Source organism: Dipodomys merriami, unplaced genomic scaffold, assembly GCF_024711535.1.
Source record: "Dipodomys merriami isolate MVZ:Mamm:240054 unplaced genomic scaffold, mDipMer1.0.p SCAF_57, whole genome shotgun sequence".
In the NCBI taxonomy this organism is placed as follows: domain Eukaryota; kingdom Metazoa; phylum Chordata; class Mammalia; order Rodentia; family Heteromyidae; genus Dipodomys; species Dipodomys merriami.
Window position 1 is genome coordinate 7,531,380 of NW_027206146.1, and position 19,895 is coordinate 7,551,274.

The following is a 19,895-nucleotide window of genomic DNA, read 5'->3' on the forward strand; positions in this document are numbered from 1 at the left end:
GTGGTTGGCTCAGTGCATAGTTTGGAACATGTGGATGTTGGGAGGCTATATCTAATATAAAATAAGCGTTTTTAACCACAGTACTTGTGAAGCAAGCTGGACGCCCATATTGAGATAAAAAGCAGCCAGTACCCTGACCCCGAGCAGCTAGGCCGGGAGCTACTTCCCGGGTTTTGCTATGCAAAGTGATCGATATGGGCAGACAGATGCCTGGCAAGCATGACCCAGTGCAAGGTCTGACCTGGCCCCTTGGGGCGCCTTCCCCATGCCCTGCAGACCCCCCCACCCATGGGGCAGGAGCCGCTTGGGGGGCCCTGCTCCCCACCCGGGCAGGCAGGGCCGGGAATGCCCTCCCCACATCCCCACCAAGAAACAACAGGGCCGGAGGGGCGGGAGTACAGTTTTAAAAAAAGGATCGGCTTTTAATTTACAAGAGTTCTAAATGTACAGAATTCTCCTCTTAAAAAAATCGTTATGCACAATAAATACAGTACAAAAAAGTTTATCTTACAGTACTAGTTTTCTCTCCGAGATTTCAAAACGTGGCGCGGGGCGGCTGGATGTGGGGAGAGGAGGGAAGCCCGGGCTGGGGGGGGTGGGGGTGGGACCCCACGTCTTGCTGCGGCTCGGGCTGCGCGGGACGGGACCGCGTGCGCGCATGCGCGCGTGCACGTGCACAGAGCGACACGGACACGGGTGGGCGCGCACACGCGTGGGGACACGCTGTGTTTTGTCTCGCGGCCCAGGGGGCGGCGGCGGGAGAGGCCTGGCGGGTCTGAGGCCCTGCCCAGCTCCGGGTCACGCGCGCGTGCCCAGGGCCCCACAGCCGCGAACGCGGGAGGCGTGGGGTGGGGGGAGGGGAGAGGCCTTTGTGACTCAAATAACTTAGGCGAGGAGGGGTCGGGGTGTCCGGGCTGCGCCTCCCCCCGGAAGGCTGGGGAGGAGCCGGTGTTATCTGTTCAACGTCCTGGCGCCCAGGCCTCCGTTGTGGCTGGAGGGCGGGAAGGGCGCGGGGGAGGCGGGCGCGGGGCCCGCGTGCGGCGCGGGGAAGGCGGCGGCGGTGGCGGCGCGGCCCGGCGCCTGCTGGAGGTTGAGGATGCTGTCGATGGCGCTCTGCAGGTGCTCGGTGAGCGCGTCGTCCTGCGGGCTGTCGCTGGAGAAGCTGGCCTGGTCCACGTCCGGGGACTCGGACTTGCGGCGCTTGCTGGGGGGCAGCGGGGGCGGCTCCCAGGCGGGCTCGGGCTGCGCGTGCGCGGGCGCCGGCCCCGCCCCCGGCCCCGCCCCCGGCTCGCCGCCCTTCAGCACGCGCTGGTATAGCTCGTCCTCCACGGCCGCCAGCTCGCGGATCAGGCCGCTGGTGGCCTCGTCCACCTTGGCGGGCGCGGGGGGCGCGGGGCCGCCCACGTTCTCCCGGTAGGTCTTGCGCAGCGGCAGGCGCGGGCAGGGCGCGGGCGGCCCCGCGGGCTTGCGGGGCGCGGGCGGCGGGTGGTCGGCAGTGCCGTTGACCTGCGCGGCGGGCGGGGGCTCGGGCACGCGGCCCGGGCCCGGCGGGGGTGGCGGCGGGGGCGGCGGCGGCTGGTGCACTGGGTCCAGCGCGGTGTTGTGCACCACCTTGCTGAGCCCGGCCTCCTGCTTGATCTTCAGCTTGAGGCCGATGCGGCTGCGGGCCTCGTAGGTCTTGATGGGCGGCCGGTTGCGGGAGGGCATGGGGCCGTCTTCGTCCGCGTCCAGCGAGGCCGAGGCCCGCGCCCAGGTCACCGATGGGGAGCCGCCCGCGCCCCCGTGCCGGATCACCAGCTTGGTGGGCGGGTGCGCAGGGGGCTGCGCCGGGGCGGGGGCCGAGGCGGCGGGCGGGGGCCGGTGGCCCTCGGAGGACAAGGACGAAGTCGGGGCTGAGATGGCGAGGCCCGGGGGCCGCGAGGAAGACACGTACTCGTCTGCGAGGCCGGGGAGGAAAATCCACACGCTCAGGAGGGCTGGCCGAGGGGACCCCCCCACCCCACCCTCGCGGCCTGCCAGGTGCACGCTGGACCTGGCTTCGGCAAGAACCTGGGCACACAGGGCTCCCCCTAACCCCCAAGAGCGCCGCGAGCCACGACCCGGTGAGGGGTCCCAGAGAACTGGAAGAGCATGGGCCTGGCAGGGTGCACCTGTAATCGCAGCTGCTTGAGAGAGCATCTGACAGCCCAGCTCACCCAGCCAGTGCCCAGAGGGCTGGGATTTGAACCAGGGTAGTTGAGGTATATAGCCCGGCAATGCTCTTCTAACCTCCCCTCCCCCACCTGCCTCCTGCAGACCAAGGTGGGCACTGGAGACACTGGGAGGAAACACTTGAGGGCTCTTTTTCGGGGTGGCAACACCCGACAGGTATGGAGAATGGTGCCATCTAGGTATAACACCTTGTCTGCCCAGCCGGGCCTGCTCTCATTTCTTGGACAGGGCTCTGGCACCACCTGGTGGCCAAGGGAGGCAGAGCCATGCGCCCCCAACTCTGTGGGGGGAGGGTAGGGGTCACACCCTCTCCCTTTACAGAGGGATTTGGGGTGCAGCGCCCACTCAGCTTTCACAGGGGCATGCTTTGGGTTGCATCACCCTCTCGCCTCTCACAGAGGGCATCTGAGGTGTCTCGCCCCCCCTGCCTCTCACCTGGCTTCTCCTTGGCCAGCTGCTTGTCCAAAGCTAGGGTGGTCTTCTCCTCCTGAATGAACATGCGGTCGATCATAACCATCTCTGCTGAGGGGCTCACCCTCTGGGGGGGTGGGGACAGGAAGAGAAAAAAGTGAGGATGGAGAAGGGAGAGAGGCGTCCACCCTGGGGGTCCAGGTGGGCTCCTGCTGTCTGTCCTGAGTCCAGGCCTGTGGCCTCCCCTCCATCCTCCCTCCCAGGTGAGGGGGAGATGGGGACCCTACCCGGGACTCCTCCAGGAGTAGGAGCCGGTATTTATTCAGCATGGCCTGGGTGCGTTTCAGCAGCTGCGTGGACACCGTCTCGAACTCCTCGTCCACTACCAGGAGGAAGAGCCAGCAAGGCCCGAGGTCGGATGTGTGCGTATGGAGGGCCCACGAATGTGCACGCGCAGCACAAGCCACAAGTATGCATGTACAGCCAGGTGTGCCCAGGCTTTACCGCCCACCCCCCTCTCCCCCACACCCAGTGCCAGTCCCAAAGCTGGGGGGCGGGGAGGGCACAGGGACACTGGTGGGGAGCCTCACCTCTGTGGTAGTCACTGGGGGAGGGCAGGGTACCCTGGTAGACGTGGTAGGGCAGGAGGCGATGCAGGGCGTCCTCGAAGGACGGGAAGGCCGTCTTGTAGTCGGGATGCAGGACGGATCCTTGATGTTTGTGCAAATGCTCCAGGAAACTGGGGGCAGGGCAGGGGGTAGAGATCACAGAGTGGGGTGAGGACCCCATCCCAGGCCCCAGCCTCCAGCCCCAAGCTGGACACTGCAAGGGGAAAGGAGCATGTGCCAACAGAACAAAGTCGGCAGCTGCCACCTGCACCCCTGTGTTATCAAAGAGGAAACTGAGACCGAGAGAGGTGCTCCTGCCCAGAGCAACCCAAAGCAGGAAAAGAAATAGGAGGCTGGACTCCATGCAATTCTGTCTCCCACCAGGTGGGGGAAGAACATCCCCACCAACTTTGCATCTAAGATTTTTCTCTCCTCTCCCTGCTATTTCATACTCTAGCGGGGAAGGGGGGGTCCTCCATATCCTCTATATCCCAGACCTCCCCACCCCTTCTCTGCCACTATCTCACTCACTTACCAGGCTTCCTTGCTGGGCTGCAGGGGGGGCGGCTTCTTCAGGCTGCTCATCTTGCTCTCATACTGGGAGGAAGGAGAGAGACCAGTGACTGCTGGGGGGGAGAGGGGGGGTCCTCCACTCCAGCCCGGCCCCAGCTGTGGATTGGATTCCCTTGGAATAACTAAGGTGAGCTAATTATATGTGCACACAGAAAAAGCCAGACAAAAAGATATAAAGGAAGAAGCAGAGAAATATGCTAAGGAATCTTTGAAGGAAGAAGATGAATCAGATGATGATAATATGTAACATTTCAGAATCTGTTATATTTTAAGTTTCAGTCACATCTCATGTAACTATTTAGCCCAATGAAGTACACATCTTACTGACCAATTTTCATTAAAATGTTGTATTCTTAAAAAAAAAAAAAAAAAGAAAAAGCCAGAGACCTGGGGGGGGGGGGGGAGGAGAGCAGCAGCAAGGATGGTGGTTCAAGGCCAGCTTGGGAAAAAAAAATTCAAGACCCTATCAGAAAAGTAAGCAAAAAAAGAACTGGGCATATGGCTCAAGTTATAGAGGACCTTCTGTGTACATGTAGGGGGGCTTCTGGAGCTTGAACTCATGTCCGGGTGCTGTCCTTTTGCTTTTCTGTGCAAGGCTGACACTCTACCACTTCAGCCACAATCCCACTTCCAGCTTTTTGCTGGTTAAATTAGAGGTAAGAGTCTTAGGGACTTTTTTTTTCTGTCTGGGCTAGCTTCGAACCACAATCCTCAGGTCTGTCTCCTGAGTAGCTATGATGACAGGCGTGAGCCGCTGGTGCCCAGCCACCCTGTGGTCTTGACCCTGTCTATGCCCCCCAGTGTCACCTGCTCCTGTCCTGGGGCATCTCACATTGTCACCAGACATCTCGGTACCAGTCAGCTGCCTGGGCGGTCCTGCCTGCCCCTTGCTGTCCCTGTCTGGCTCTCGTGTGTCTTGGCTGCCTCTGCCTGGCGCTGGGTACCATTAACTCCATCCTTCCAGCCTGTTTCCCTTTTGAGTTCATTACTGGTACGCCCTCCTCCCTAGCCCGAGCCCCCCATACCTGCAGCACGGAGGTCTTCCCTGGCCCGGAAGCAGTGGCCTTGGCCACACCCAGGCCTGGGAGGGTGCTGGCAAAAGCTTTGCTCTCGGCAGGAAGCAGAGGAGGGAGGCCTGGGGTGGGCAAGGGAGAGAGGGGCCAGGGTCACTGGTGTGAAGGTCCCTCCTCACTCCATCAAGCCCACCTCCCTCTCTCCCCAAGTCCCTTCACCTCCCCTACCTGCAGCCATGGGTGCCGGGGTTGAGGTGTGGCTGGTGGTGGCGGCAGCGGGGGTCCCAGGTGGGGCTTGCCCACTGACCAGCACGGAGGCAGGGGTGCTGGTCAGGGGCCCTAGGCTGGTGGAGGTCTGCGGGGTGGTAGGGGCTCCCCCAGTCTTGTTCTGGAGAATGATCCCAGATGGTACCTGAGGAAAGACAGGTGGGTGAGAGGTGTGGGGCTTGGGCTGGCAGGCGGTGGGCATGGTCAGGGGTCCTGGGCAGAGAAGGAACTGTGTACACATGGGGGCAGGGCCCCAGTCCTCCCCGCCCCCATTACCTGGTGGAATCTCTCCAGGAGAGCCTTGGATTGGGGCAGCGCTGGGAAGGGGGCGGTCACCATTTGGAAGGTCCGAGGAGGCGGTGGGGGCAGCGCTGTGGGCTCGGAGACCAGGTGAAGAGTCGGAGGGGGTGTGGGGGACTTGTGGGGGCCCTGGCCAGGGGGGAACTGGAGCTGGAAGTCGGGGTAGCGTCGAGGCTGGCAACCTGGTGGGTGGCTCAGAGGAGGCTGCGGTGGAGGTGGTGGAGGCTGGGGCAAGGTGAGGGGCTGGGGGCCCCTCAGGAGGCTGGGACGGGGGACGTAGAGGAGGCTGTGGGGGGCCAGGGGCAGCGGGGACCGGGGTGCTGGTGGGCAGGGGGGCACCCAGCTGGTTCTGGATCACAAAGATGCCAGGCAGGGTGGGGGGCGCCTGGGGTGGGGGGCAGGGGTGCAAGGCTGGCTCGGAGGGGGGGCGGGATGAGCTCTGGGGCTGGGAGGGGGGGCGGGAGTGGGGCCGGGAGGGAGGCCGGGAGGGGGGCCGGGCAGGGTGCGGGGAGGGTAGGTGGGGGCTGTCTCCCAGGGGGGCCTGGTGAGGTAGTGAGGGGGAGGAGGCGGGGCCCGGGCCCTTCGGCGGAGCTGCAGCTGGGATCTGGGCAGGGGGAGAGGGAGAGCAGGTTAGCCCAGCCTCCTCTACCACTGCCAACAGTCGGGGTTCCCCTGGCACCCTGCCCCGAGCCCCCCTCTCTGCAGGCCTCCGTTCTGAGGATGGGCCCTGCTGAAGCCCCTTTCCTCTTCCCCGCTTTGCCCCGCACCCCATCCTGTCCTCCATCCCACATGTGTCTGTCCGCCAGTCTCCCCACTTCCGCCCCACTGCACCCCTCCCCGCAGTAGAAGGCGAGCTAGCAGGATTTGGGGGGCCGGGGGACAGCGGCAAAGCAGCAGCGGGGGCAGCGTGGCAGCAGGAAGGGGCAGTGGGCCTTGCCCAGCAACCAAGCCAAGGCCGTGGGTGCCAGGCTAAAAGCGGGGTGCTACACCACGTGGGGCAGAGGAGGGGTCCTGACCTCCAGTCCTGGGCTGTTGTGTGTCCAGGGGTCTCTCTGAAATGGGGGAAGGGGCACCGGCCTAGTTGTGTGCCTCTTTATCAGACCCAGGTGGCCCCGAGTCTGCAGGTATGTGGGGGACCTTTGCTGCACTGTGCAATATGCAAGAGGCTCCCCCCAAAAACAGGCTCCTCAGAATGAGGAATACGGTGGCCAACGTGAAACCAGTGATTCCAAGCATGTACCTTAATGCTAGACTGCCAACCTCGACTGATGGAGGCCAGAGGCGGCTGACGGGTCCCCAGAAACCCATCATCGCGCCAGTAACCAACTATTGGGGAGCACAGCAGCCTCACACAGATGGTGCCAGGAGGGGATAGCAGGAAGGGGAGATGAGTGCTCCCCAAGTTCATCACCTCCTGCCTAGCATGTGCCTACCATGCTCACCACTTCCTAGCTTACACAGCAGGCTGCTTCAGGGGGGATTTTCCTCCTCCTCCCACATGGCTTGGTGAGCCCTCAGCACCTCCCTAGGCTGCCCACAGCAGCCAGACTTGCCACCCCAGGGACTCAGTGTCCCCCTCCCACCCCCCATGTCCACAGTACACCTGCTACATCGCCATACTTGGACCACGTGGTCTCCAGTCTCTCTTGGCTTTTCCTTCATGCCTCTGGGACGTTTCTAGAACCCCTATCACAGTTAGCCAACAGAAGGAAACTATCCCAATTCAGCAATGAACCCAGGGACCCCAAAGCACCACGGCTCTAAGCAGAGATCTGGGTGGTAGCTTCACTGCTGTGGCCATGGGGCTGTCCCCTGCCCGGGTCCCAGGACTCCCAGGAGGGCCACGCCCTTGGGCCTCCAGCACCTGCCCCAGAACCTACAATGCAGAGCCTACGAAGGAGGGGTCATGGGGTCCCTGCAGAGGCTGGGTAACACCCTGACCACATCTTACACCCCACAACCTTGCCACAAAGACCAAGCTAGCCTCCCCCAAGGAGGCTTGGGTTAACCCAGGGGGAAATGTGGTCAGCATGCACAAGATGCTGAGTCCAATCCACAGCAGTATGTAAAACGATCAGGTAAGAACGGGGGAGGGGGGGGAGGGGGAATGGAGCAGGTGGTTCAAGTGGTAGAGTGCTAGTCTTGAGAAAAAAAACGTTTAAGGACAGCGCCCCGGCTCTGAGTTCAAGCCTCCGGACCAGCACACACACACACACAAAACCAAAAACAACAACTAAAAATCTACAGAGGAGGAGGAAGAAAGAGGACAAAGTAGCAAAAGGCTGGTTTTTTTTTTGTTTTTTGTTTTTGCTAGTACCAGTGGTTGAACTCAGGACCTTTTATTGACTGGGCCCGCTGGCTGGCCTACAGCGCTGGCTGGCCTACAGCACTGGCTGGCCTACAGCTCGGGCTCCACTGTTTGAGCTATGCCTCCAGCCTACCTTTCTGGCTGGTTAATGAGTCTTACAGGCTTTTCTGCCCAGGCTAGCCTTGAAATGCAACCTCTTGGACTGAGCCACAGTGCCCAGCCTAACACAGTCGTTCTTAAGCTGGGTGATTGTTCCCCTAGGGGACACATGTACCTGTATACATGGCAGCGGCCTCAATCCTTTCCCCCAGGTGGGTAAACTGAGTCTGATTGTTTGGCTTTCACAACTGCCCCAGTCAAAGCTCCAGGCTTTGAATCTAGACTACCATTCTCGACTAGGCAGCCCTGGGCTGTTTAGTCTCTCTCTGTGCTGGTACTACATGTGAAAATGGGCCAGGTGGTGAAGTTTAAATGGAGACTCCAGGGCTGGGAAGGTGGCTCAGTGATAGAGTGTTTGCCTTGCATGCATGAGGCCCTGGGTTCGATTCTTCAGCACCACATAAAGCAGAAAAAGCCAGAAGTGGCGCTGTGGCTCAAGTGGTAGAGTGCTAGCCTTGAGCTGAAGAGCTGAGGGACAGCATCCAGGCCCAGAGTTCAGGCCCACAACCGACAAAAAAAAAATAAAATGAAATTAAAAAAAATGGAGACTCCCTGTAGACACAGGAAAGTGCTCCTGCTTGGGAGACAGGGTCACACTGCTGTTCCCTGAACACATTTGCTTAAAGTTACAAAGCACATCAGCCATACTTGCCTGACCTCATTCACGTAGAAGAAATATAGATTAAAACAAGAACTCTTTGCTGGGTGTCAGTGGCTCGCACCTGCAATCCTAGCTAAGTACTCAGGAGTCTGACTGAGATTAGGGCTGGAAACCAATCTGAGTCCACAAGACCCTTACATCCAATTAACCACCAAAAAGCCAGAAGCGAAGCTGTGGATCAAGCCCCAGTACTGGCACACACAATAAATCAATTAATTTGAAAAAACAGATTCTGGAATTGAGTTTAAACAACAAATGCAGGGTTAAACCTTGTACAGACTTGTCCACAGTTCATGAGGTGTCTAAGCACACTAAGGCAATTCAAGATGGCGCCGGGGAGCTCAGGGCTGGGGAGCACGGAGCTTTTGGCTGAGTGCCTCCTAGTGCCTTTTTGCAAGGTAAACTGTGAACTTGGCCATGAAAAGCATCCCATTTCTTGTCCTGATATATTCTGTAACCTATCCTACAGCCTGGGCTACCTGAGGCGATCACATGCCTGGAAGACACTAGGGAAGTGTGGGGCAGGGGAGAGAGGCGAGCGGGCGCATTCCCCAAGTCAGCGAGACAGAGGCAGGCAGGGCAGCGAGGGGCGGTGCGCAAGGGAGAAGGGAGGGCGGAGGCTGGGTCTCAGCTGAGGACAGAGGCTGCCCGGTGTCTACCTGGGGGGCTGGAGCCGGGGAAGCCTGGCTGTCGGGGGCCTGAGGGCCAGGGCCAGCTCCTTTGGCGATGGGGGTGGCCAGGGCTGGGTCTTGGGCGGGAGGCGGGGCGCTGACTATGACCGAGGCAGGCACGGAGAGGTGGGGACCCTCTGTGGAGAGGGGCTGCTGGTTCCTCTCCTGCAATGGTTGCCGCACAGGGTCAGAAGGTCCCCAGGGGCTCCAGCCTCCCACTCAAGACTGCCACCCCAGAGGCTCCAGAGAAGGGTTGCTGGGCAGCCAGGGTCACTGTGGTGGTACCAATCTGGGGGCCACAGTCTTTTCTATCAGCCAATCTTCCACTTCCACTCACCTTTCCTCTCTCTACCATATCTATCTATCCATCATCCATTCACCCTGTATCCATCCTTCATTCATCAGCCATCCATCCATCATCCATTCACCCTACATCCATCCATCCTCTACTCATCAATCTATACTGAATCCATCCTTCATTCATAATCCATCCTTTCACTATCTATTCATCCTGTATCTATCCATCCTCTACCCACCAATCTATACTGAATCCATCCTGTCATCATCAATCCATTCATTATCCACTCACCTTGTTATCTATCCATCCTCTACCCACCAATCTATACCGAATCCATCCATCCTCTATCCATTAATCTATACTGAAGCCATCCTTTCATTATCCTTTTTTTTTTGGTTGGTCATGGGGCTTGAACTCTGGGCCTGGGCACTGTCCCTCAGCTCTTCAGCTCAAGGCTAGAGCTCTACTGCTTGAGCCACAGCGCCACTTCTGGTTGTCTAGTGGTTTATTGGAGATAAGAGTCTTACAGACTTTCTTGCCCGGGCAGGCTTTGAACGGCAATCCTCAGACCTCAGCCTCCTGAGTAGCTAGGATGACAGGTGTGAGCCACCGGCTCCCGGCTATCATCCATCCTTCATCATCCATTCACCCTGCATCCATCCATCCTCTCTTCATGCAAACATCATTCCCCACCCATCCACATCTTCCCCATGCCCTCTGAAACCCCTGTGTCCTGTCTTTCAGCCGGTCCTGTCCCTTGTCCATTGGTCAGTCAGCTTGTCAATCTGTCCACTGCTACCCCAGACTGGTCCCTCACCTCATAGGCCTCCCCTGGAGCCTGGCTTACCCTGCCTTGCTCCCATCGACCCCATGAACACCACCCACCCCCAAGTAACTGCCCCCAACCAGCCTCCCTCTCCCACCCCAGCGCAGGTACCTGGGGCAGAAACATCTGCAGGGAGTCCTGAGTGACGATGGCTGAGGTGGCCGCAGAGGGCGGCTGCCCCAGGACGATCTTCTCGGGGCTGGATGCCAGGCCCGGGCTGGGCTGCGGGGTGGTGGCCTGAGGGGGTCCGGAGGCCTGCGGGGTGGAGGCTACCTGCGCGGGTTGCTGTGCGGGCGATGGCTGGAGGCCAGGGGGTAGCGGGGTGCTGACGGCAGGAGGCCCAGCGGAGGTGGGCTGCACGGAGGCAGCGAGGACCGAGCTGGCCTCCCCGGCAGCAGCAGCGGGGGTGGGGGTGGCGGGCTGCACCAGGCCATCGGGGGCGTTGAGCATGGCCACGGCGGCACTGGGGGGCAGTGCGACGCCCTGGAGGACGGTGGCGGCGGGAGTCCCAGCAGGGGCCGGCTGGCTCTGGGTGGGCAGACTGCCTGCAGCCAGCGACACGGGCATCTGGAAGAGGGCGGGCTGGCCCACCTGGATGGGGGCAGCCGAGAGGATGTGTGCGGCGCTGGGTGGCCCCGAATGCGGGGCCAGCACGGGGCCCAGACTAAGCGGGGCCGCCAGGTTCTGGTTGGCCAGGATGGGGTTGGCGAGGAGCGGGGCACCCGCGTGGGGGGCAGCGGCGAGGATCTGCCCGCCCAGGGGCCCCCCGGGCAGCAGGAACTGGTTCTGACCAGGCAGCACGTGCTGGGCCGGGATGACGATGCCGCCCTGGTTCAGCAGGTGCAGGCTCATGGGCTTGCTCAGGGCGCTGGGGGGTGGGGGTGGGGCCCCAGCGGCCGGGGCGGCGGTGGTACCCGGGGCACTGCTGGCAGGGGGCGGCTTGAAGACATTGGCAGGCAGGGCAGGTGCCGAGAAGCCAGACAGCACCACATTCTGGCCAGCCTTGCCCGCCGCCATGAAAGTCAGGTTCTGGGGGGCCTTGGGTGGCGGTGGCAGTGGCCCCGCCTCGCCCTGGATGGTGAGTGTGGCACCCGCTGGGGCGAAGGGCTTCGGGGTCAGCTGGTAGAGCTTGGGGGGCAGCACCCCGGCCGGCTTGGGCTGGATGGGGGTAGGCGTGCGGTGCAGGATCACGTTGGGTGCAGGCACCAGGGGTGAGGCGCCCAGGCCTGGGGCCACGGCCAGCGGCTGTCCCGAGGGCGCCCCTCCAGCCCCCGTGGTGGCTGCCCCAGCCCCAGCAAAAACTGAGTTCCCATTGAGCGTAGTGGCCACAGCAGCCGGGAGGCTCTTCTGGATGACCAGGCCGGTGCCCTGTGGCGACATGCCGGCTGATGCCAGGGTCACAGGCTCCGAGGGCCCCGCAGCCGAGGCCAGGTAGCCGCTGACAGGCACCTGCTTGGCTAGGAGCTGCGAGGCTGGTGGGTTGAGGGCCATGACCGGCTGGCCGACCACCTGGATGGGCGCTAGGCCCAATGTGGCTGCAGTGGCGCCACCCGGGCTGCCATTGGGCAGGCCCTGGAGGCCTGGGATGGGCTGCAGGGTCACATTTCCCAGGCCCACAGGCTGCAGGAAGGGCTGGACGCTCAGGGCCTTGTTGACCACGTCCTGGGGCGGCACCAGGGCCTGGTGTGCCAGCACAGTGGGCGGCGCCTGCAGCCCCAGCAGGTCGGCGCTGCCTGGGAAGAGGGCTTGGGGCCCTGTGGCCACGGTGGCTGTCCCTGCGGTTCCAGTGGGCCCTGCCCCACCATCAGCGGGCTGCAGCGTGGGCAGCTGGAAGGGGCCCAGGTCCAGCTCGGCCTCGGCCTCCAGCGTCTGCTCCGTGATGTTGGCCTCCTGCAGGCTCTGCTGAAGGATGTCACAGGGCTGGTCAGTGGCCCCGCCACCCCCGCCTCCGCCGCCCGGGGCGGGGGATCCCAGGATGTCATCTTCTAGGAAGTCCAGGTCCACGCTGGGGGCTGGCTGCGTGGGCTCCGGGTTCAGGGGGTTGCCCGGAGCTTCCTGCACGTGGAGCTGGAAGCAGAAGGAGGCAAGATGTGAGGTTGAGCAAAAGGAAGGGCCTCCCCCCTCCCCCCCCCCAGGTCGCCATACTCAAGAGAAAATAGAATGGTCCACTGGTCTCTACCTGGAGCGCTGGTGGCTCATACCCGTAATCCTAGCTACTCAGGAGGCTGAGATCTGAGGATCACAGTTCAAAGCCAGCCTGGGCAGGAAAGTCCAGGAGACTCTTATCTCCAATAAACCACTAGAAAACTGGAAGTGGTGTTGTAGCTTAAGTGTGGTAGAGCACTCACCTTGAGCTGAAGAGCTGAGGGACAGTGCCCAAGCCCAGAGCTCAAGCCCCATGACCAACCAAATAAACAACAACAACAAAAACACTTTTGTCAGTTGTGGGGCTTGAACTCAGGGTCTGGGCGCTGTCCCTGAGCTGTTTCATTCAAGGCCAGCGCTCAAGCTCTTTGAGCTACAGTGCCACTTCCGGTTTTCTGGTGGTTAAATTAGAGATAAGAATCTCATAGATTTTTTTTTCCTAACTGGGCTGGCTTTGAACCTAAGGGCTGAGCCTCCTGAATACCTAGGATTTCAGGTGTGAGACACCAGCACCCGGCCACCTAGAGCCTCTTAATCTAGCCTGTTTCTCCACCTGCATCCAGTACCCATGAGCAGAAAGGAGTTTTTTTTTTCTCTTGAGTCAAGGTCTTCCTATATAGCTCAGATTAGCCTCAAACTTCAGATCCTCCTGCCAGTGTGCTGGGATTACAGGTGTGCTCCACCATGCCTGTTACTTAGCTAATCATAGAAGACCACAATACTTATGATTCTCAAACCTCAAAATGTTCTTCAAACAAAAAGCAACAATAAGTTTCATAACTTTTACAGCAGCCAAGCTTCCCCAGTGCTTTTGGTGAGACATGGCTCTGTCTGGTTGAACTTCCCTCCATCTGGCCACTGAAAAGTGAATGTTTGGTGCTGTGGCTCACACCTGGTCACAGCACTCAGGAGGCAGAGGAAGGAGAATGAGTCTGAGGCCAGCCCAGCTCAGTGTTTCAGACCTTATCTGAAAAACTATCAGCAGAAAGAATCAGAGCTGTGTAGGGCTCTGGTGATAGGCAGGCAGGTGAGGCCCTGAGTTCAGTCTCCAGTACTGCAAAATATAATAAAGGTGAGTGAGTGACGCTATGCACAGTGGCTGAGCCACAGCCTTTCCAGAATCAGAAAAACTTTGAAGCATCGTGAGAGGAAGGTGGGGCTGGCAGGACCCTAACCCTGTGCAATTGCCAAATATGGAACCGGCCAGGCTCCTAGAACAGTTGTGAAAACAGAACAAGTACGCAAACTGTTACCTTACAGGTTGGAGAAAACAATTGCTATGATAATAATAATGGTCACGGGCTGGGAAGGTGGCTCAGCGGTAGAGTGCTTACCTAGCATACAGAAAGCCCTGGATTCAATTCCTCAGTACTACATAAGCAGAAAAAGCTCAGGGACAGTGCCTAGTTGTCAGTCCCAGGGACTGACAACTCTCCCCCTCCCCACCTTGCAAAAAAAAAAGAATGGTTGAGGTTGGGTGTGGTGGGGCACACAGTCCCAGGAAAGACCAAGGTGGGGTTCAAAAACCAGAGTAATAGTCACAAGATACATAGAAATGCCGGGTCAACATTGTTACTGGGCCTATAAATGCACTAAGTGATTTATTACTTAATCCTGTGACTGCCCAGGGCCAGCGTCCACCCCAGTTAATTCAGTCCACTGGCTCCATCTCTGCGGTTTTGTTTTTGTTTTGGTCGTTTGTGGTGCCTGAACTCTGAGCCTGGGTGCTGTCCCTCAGCTCTTCAGCTCAAGGCTAGAGCTCTACCACTTGAGTCATGGTGCCACTTCTGGCCTTTTCTGCTTATGTGGTGCTGAGGAATCAAACCCAGGGCCTCATTCATGCAAGGCAAGCCCTCTACCACTGAGCCACCTTCCCAGCCCTCTGCTTTCTTCACAGAACAGGCAGTACTGGCACTGCAGCCCTCTCAGCCCCACCCCTGCCTGTGGGAGCTTTTGAACTAAGCACCTGGCCCTGGAAGCCCCCAGGCCACGCCCCCATGGAAGCCCCAGGTAAAACCTCCACACCTGAAGGCCTTCAGGCCACACCCCCTACCCCGTGAAAGCCTTCAGGCCATGCTCCCACCCCTGAAAGCCCACAGGCCACACCTACCTATAAAGGCCCTCAGGCCACATCCCCACCAGTGAAAGCCCAGGCCCTGCCCACCAATAAAGGTCCTCAGGCCACACCCCCATGCTGGTCCCCCAGGTTTCCCTCCCTCTTTGCCCCTTGCTCTGCCTAGCAAAACAAGAGGGGGCTGGGGCCACTTACCCCAGAACCTTCGTAGAAGGCACTTTGGGCCTCCACAGGAGCATCCAGGAGGTCATCGCTGTCCAGCTGCAAGAAGACCCGCCCCCACCCAAGGTCAAAGGTCAGCAGGGCAGACTCAGGCTCTAGAGCAGAAACCAATTTAGGGTTACTCTACATAAAACAACAAGTTGCTGGGGTGGGGGCTGGCGCAAGGCATGAACCTGAGCTTCAGAAGAGAGGCTCCAGAGAAAGAGGTCTGTAGCAGAACCCCCCATCCCCCCGCCCAGCCTGCTGTAGAATGCCCCCAGATATGCCTGCCTTGAGTGCACAGCTCCTGTGGGCACCCAAGCAGCCCCTCCCAGCATCTGCCTCATCCTTGGAAGTCACCCCAAATGCCACCTGCCCCCTGGGACTGTCCCTGTCTTCACCAAGCCCCTCCCTCAGCAACTCAGTCCAAGCACCCAACAGGACTCCCAGTGCACAGCCCAGCGGGCAAGGACCTGCCCAGACTCGAGGGCACCTGAGGTGGGCCCTGACCCCCACACATCCACCACTCCGCCCCACTGGACTTCTGGAATGTTCCCTAGACTCCCCATCATTGGGGTTCTTCAACCCCTAGATAGTGGCTCCCCTACCAACTCTACCTGATTCTATGTCCACCAACAGATGCCCAAATCCAAGGGCTCACAGCCCATCCTCCTGCTGCCCTGCAAGGCTGAGCTCACCAGGCATTGTGGCACATGCCTGTAATCCCAGCACTTAGGAGGACTGAAGGTTTGAGGCCAGCCTGGGTCATTTCTCAAAACAAAGACACTAGTGCATATATAATAAATCCAAAAACACAACCAAAACTATAAAAAATAGATTTGGAGTGAGTGCCCCTGCCTCCCTCAAGGCATGAGTGCACTTCGGGATTCTCTTCGATGAGCACAAATGCAATAAAAATGACTGTGGGGGTCTCTGGAGGCTGGGTCATAAAAGCTATGAGACAGGTGCTAGTGGTTGGTATCTGTAACCCTAGCTACTTAGGAAGCTGAGATCTGAGGATATTGGTTTAAAGCCAGGAGGAGTGTAAAGTCCAGGACAGTCTTATCTCTAGCCAGCAAGAAGCCCGAAGTGGGGTTGTGGCTTAAACAGTAGAGCACTATTCTTTTTTTTTTTTTTTTTTTGGGTCCGGTCGTGGGGCCTGAACTCTGGGTCTGGGTGCTGTCCCTCAGTAGAACACTATTCTTGAGTGGAAAATTCTCAGAGACAGTGCGTAGATCACTTCACTGACTTCCCAGGACTGGCACAAAAATAAGTAAGTAAATATGAGCTGGGAAGGTGGCTTAGTGGTAGAGGGCTTGTCTAGCATACATAAAGCTCTGGGTTCAACACCTCAGTAGCACATAAACAGAAAAAGCCAGAACTAGTGCTGTGGCTAAAGTGGTAGAGTACTAGCCTTGAGCAAAAGAAGCTCAGGGATAGTGCCTAGGCCCTGAATTCAAGCCCCAGGATTGGCAGAGAGAGAGAGAGAGAGAGGGAGGGAGGAAGAGAAGACTGTAGCTCCTGCCCTGCTCTCTTGGCTCCCTGGCTCTGAGGAAAGCATCTGTTAGGTGCCAAGGGCTCACATGGTCAGGAGCTGGCACCTCCTGCCCACAGCCACAGGAAGGAGCGAAGGGTATGCACGTCTGCTGGCCCTGGGCGGGCCCTCGGTTGAGCCCAGCCCCAGTCAATACCTCCACTGCTGTAGAAAATGAACTCTGCTCCTCAGCTCACCACCACTGCAGAGGTAGCCTCTGCGGTGCAAACCCTTAAACCCCCATTCTCTTGCTTAACAACCCAGAGTCACATGCACAGCTGCTTAGCAGGGTCCACCAGGCCTGCAGAAGCAAGTGACTTGTGTCTCCTCCATCCTCACACCCACTGTTTTCCCCCTCCTTCTGCTCCTTGTCTCACAATGACATTTGTCAACATCACCTCCTCACAGTAACCCTGTCTTTTTTTGGGGGGGAGGGGCAGTGGGAGTAGGTCGTGGGGCTTGAATTTAGGGTCTGGGCACTGTGAGCTCTTTTGCTCAGGGCTAGTGTTCCACCACTTTGAGCCACAACTCCACTTCTGGTTTTTACTTCAGGTTTTTGAGGCATTAACTGGAGATAAGAGTCTCATGTCAACTTTTCTGCCCAGGCTGGCTTTGAATCATGATCCTCAGATTTAAGATCGCCTGAGTAGCTAGGATTATAAGCATAAGTACAAGTGCCCAGCTTTTTCTTTTTGTCAGTCATGGGATTTGAACTCAGAAACTGGGTGCTGCCCTGAGCTTTTGTAAAGCTCAAGGTTAGTGCTCTACCACTTTGAGCCACAGCTCTACTTTTGGTTTTCTGGTGATTAACTGGACATAAAGAGTCTCAAAAAAAAAAAAAAAAAGAGTCTCAGACTTTTCTGCCTGGGCAGGCTTTGAACCATGGTTCTCAGAGCTCAGCCTCCTGAGTAGCTAGGATTACAGGTGTGGGCCACCAGCATCTGGCAGGGTGCTAATTTTTTTTTGTCTGTCTTGGGGCTTGAACTCTGGGCCTGGGTGCTGTCCCTCAGCTCTTCAGCTCAAGGTGAGTGCTCTACCATTTGAGCCACAGCACCACTTCCGGTTTTTTCGTGGTTAATTGGAGATAAGAGTTTCACAGACTTTCCTGCCTGGACTGGCTTTGAACTAGTCTTCAGATCTCAGCCTCCTGAGTAGCTAGGATTACAGGCATGAGCCACCTGCGCCAGGTATGGCCCTTTTTTTTTTTTTTTTGTCGGTCATGGGGCTTGAACTCTGGGCTTGGGCGCTGTCCCTCAGCTCTTCAGCTCAAGGCGTGCACTCTACCGCTTGAGCCACAGCACCACTTCCGGTTTTCTAGTGGTTTATTGGAGCTAAGAGTCTCAGACTTTCCTGTCCAGGCTGGCTTTGAACCGAGATCCTCAGATCTCAGCCTCCTGAGTAGCTAGGATTACAGGCGTGAGCCATCGGCGCTCGGCTGGCCCTGTCTTTTAAACCTCCTATTATTTGATCCCACTCTGCTATCCCTGATCACCTCTGTCAGTGACTGACTTCCTCACTTGGAAACTGTCTATGGCATAATGGCAGGCATTCACTATCTGCGTCGCTTGGCACCATCAAAAGCCCAGTGCCCTTCAGGAGATGCCCACTCTGCCGCCTCCTACCCAAGCAGTGCCCCTTCCTATCCCAGCACTTACCTTCTCTGATCCATGCAAGAAGTCGTTGAGCGCCTGAGGGTCACTGAAAGAGAGGGAGGAGACACTGAGGAGGTGAGCGGGGGGGGGGGGGGGGGGGGAGGGTTGTTAGAGAAGGGGTGCAGGGGGGGGTGCGGCGTTACTCACCAAATCACGTCTAGTAAGCATCTCCCATCCTCATCATCCATCGCCACTGGATGGGGTGGGGTCGGGAAGAGGGCGAGGGAGACAAGGTTAGATTGTGCCACTTTGCCCAGCCCCTCCCTTCAGGGGAGCCCCCTGGAGGGAGCCACAGCTGATGTTCCCTTGGGTCCATGGGGACAGGTGGGGGTGAGTGTCACCTCCCCTCCTAGCCAGAAATGCCTGAGTGGGGGGCATCCTCCTCTCCTCTCCTCATGCCCCAAACGCCCCCAGTGCCTGCTGCTGCTGACAATGGGGACTGTCCCCCACCCTGAACATGAGGGGCGGGGGGCATCCACATGTCTCCTCTCCACCGCCCTGCAAACAGATGGCGGGTGCTAGGGGCCTGTCCTATCCAGAAGTGGACGAGGATGGGGGCCGATCAGAGAGGGCCCTAGGCACAGGAGGGAGGGCAGGGTGTCGGGGAGGTGAGGCAGGAGGACTCACAGGGTTGGGGGGGGGCCCACGAGGCTGACCTCCATGGTCACAATGATGAGGATGAGGAGGGCTAACGTTTGTTGAGTGCTTGACACGAGCCCACCCCGGCCGAGCACTTCACAAAGGTTAGCTCGTGCAGCCCCCGGGACAGGGGCCTTGTCAGCACAGTGCCATGCCCGCAGGAAATGCTGCTCCCCAAACTGTGACCCAACAGCCCTCCCAGCCCTCAGGGAGCCCACCATCTTCCCAAAGCACCCCACCATCCCTCTGTCCTCAAGATCCTGCCAAGACCCTCCAGCCCTCCTTCCATGCCCTCCCCATCTGCCACTTTCCACCCACCTACCGGTCCTCCTACACATCTGTCCACTGGTCTTCCCAATTTTTTTTTTTCCCTTGGTCCTGGAGCTTGAACTCAGGGTGCTTGTCCCAGAGCCTCTTTGTGCTCAAGGCTAGCACTACTCTACCACTTGAGCCAGTCTTTTCTGAGTAGCCTAATGGAGATGAGTCTCACACAGACTTTCCTGCCCAGACTGGCTTTGAACCATGATTCTCATGTCTCAGCCTCCTAAGTAGTTAGGGATTACAGGTGTGAGCCACTGGCACCCAGCTCCCAATATTTATCCATCCACCTCCCCGTTGAAATGTCCATCCCATCTCCATCCTTCCGTCCCTCTAAGTGGCATGGGACCTCACACCTTTCTTTCTGCCCAAACCCCCAGATGGACGAGTCCTTGCGTGCATTCTTAGACCACCTTCCTTTCCAGTGATACAGAGGAGCAGACACAGCCCCGGATGGTGGGTGTCCCAGCCCAGGACTACGGCTTTGCATCCTTCCCTCCCTTGGGTGTGTGTGTCCAAGGGTCCTGAACCTCACTGACACAAGTGTAACAATCACGATTATCCCTGTGTAAAGCCACCCCCAACCCAGTCTCACATGCCCCCAGAGGCTTCTCAGCCTCTAATCCTCATGGCACTCTAAATACACCTAACAGGGTCCTCATCAGCACCCAGACAACCCCAGCTTCAAGTGCTTTGTGACGTAACCAAGCTCTGGGGACAAGGACTGGCTCAGAAGGGGGGGGGGTGGTTCTCTCACAGTCCTTTGGCCCAGACAGAGCATGCATTCCTGGGGCCACATGCCTTTTTCTCCTTTTTTGGTGGCATGAGGGACTGAACTCATGGCCTTGAACTTGCTAGGCACTTGAGCCACAGTCCCTGGTCCTTTTGGTTTTAGTTTAGATCAGGAATTGTGCTTTTGCCCTGGTGGACCAAAGACCACAATCAGCGTACCTATGCCACAGCAAGAGCTAGGAATTAAAGGTAGGCACAACCACACCCCGTCTCATATCTTTTTTTTCTCCCTTT

General features: G+C 58.4%; 1 protein-coding gene across 1 annotated transcript in view; it reads right to left on the minus strand.

Annotated features, from left to right (window-relative positions):
* Positions 1–396: 396 nt before the first annotated feature.
* Positions 397–19,895, minus strand: part of LOC138812865 (BRD4-interacting chromatin-remodeling complex-associated protein-like) — a 35,042-nt gene continuing 15,543 nt past the window's right edge. Inside the window, 14 exon segments of the mRNA XM_070001089.1 lie at positions 397–1,937; positions 2,647–2,749; positions 2,910–3,004; positions 3,213–3,361; positions 3,766–3,827; positions 4,829–4,938; positions 5,045–5,228; positions 5,360–5,548; positions 5,550–5,987; positions 9,171–9,347; positions 10,418–12,373; positions 14,721–14,786; positions 17,916–17,958; positions 18,060–18,105. Coding sequence (XP_069857190.1) covers positions 952–1,937; positions 2,647–2,749; positions 2,910–3,004; positions 3,213–3,361; positions 3,766–3,827; positions 4,829–4,938; positions 5,045–5,228; positions 5,360–5,548; positions 5,550–5,987; positions 9,171–9,347; positions 10,418–12,373; positions 14,721–14,786; positions 17,916–17,958; positions 18,060–18,100 — 4,599 coding nt within the window. The 5' untranslated portion in view covers positions 18,101–18,105 and the 3' untranslated portion in view covers positions 397–951.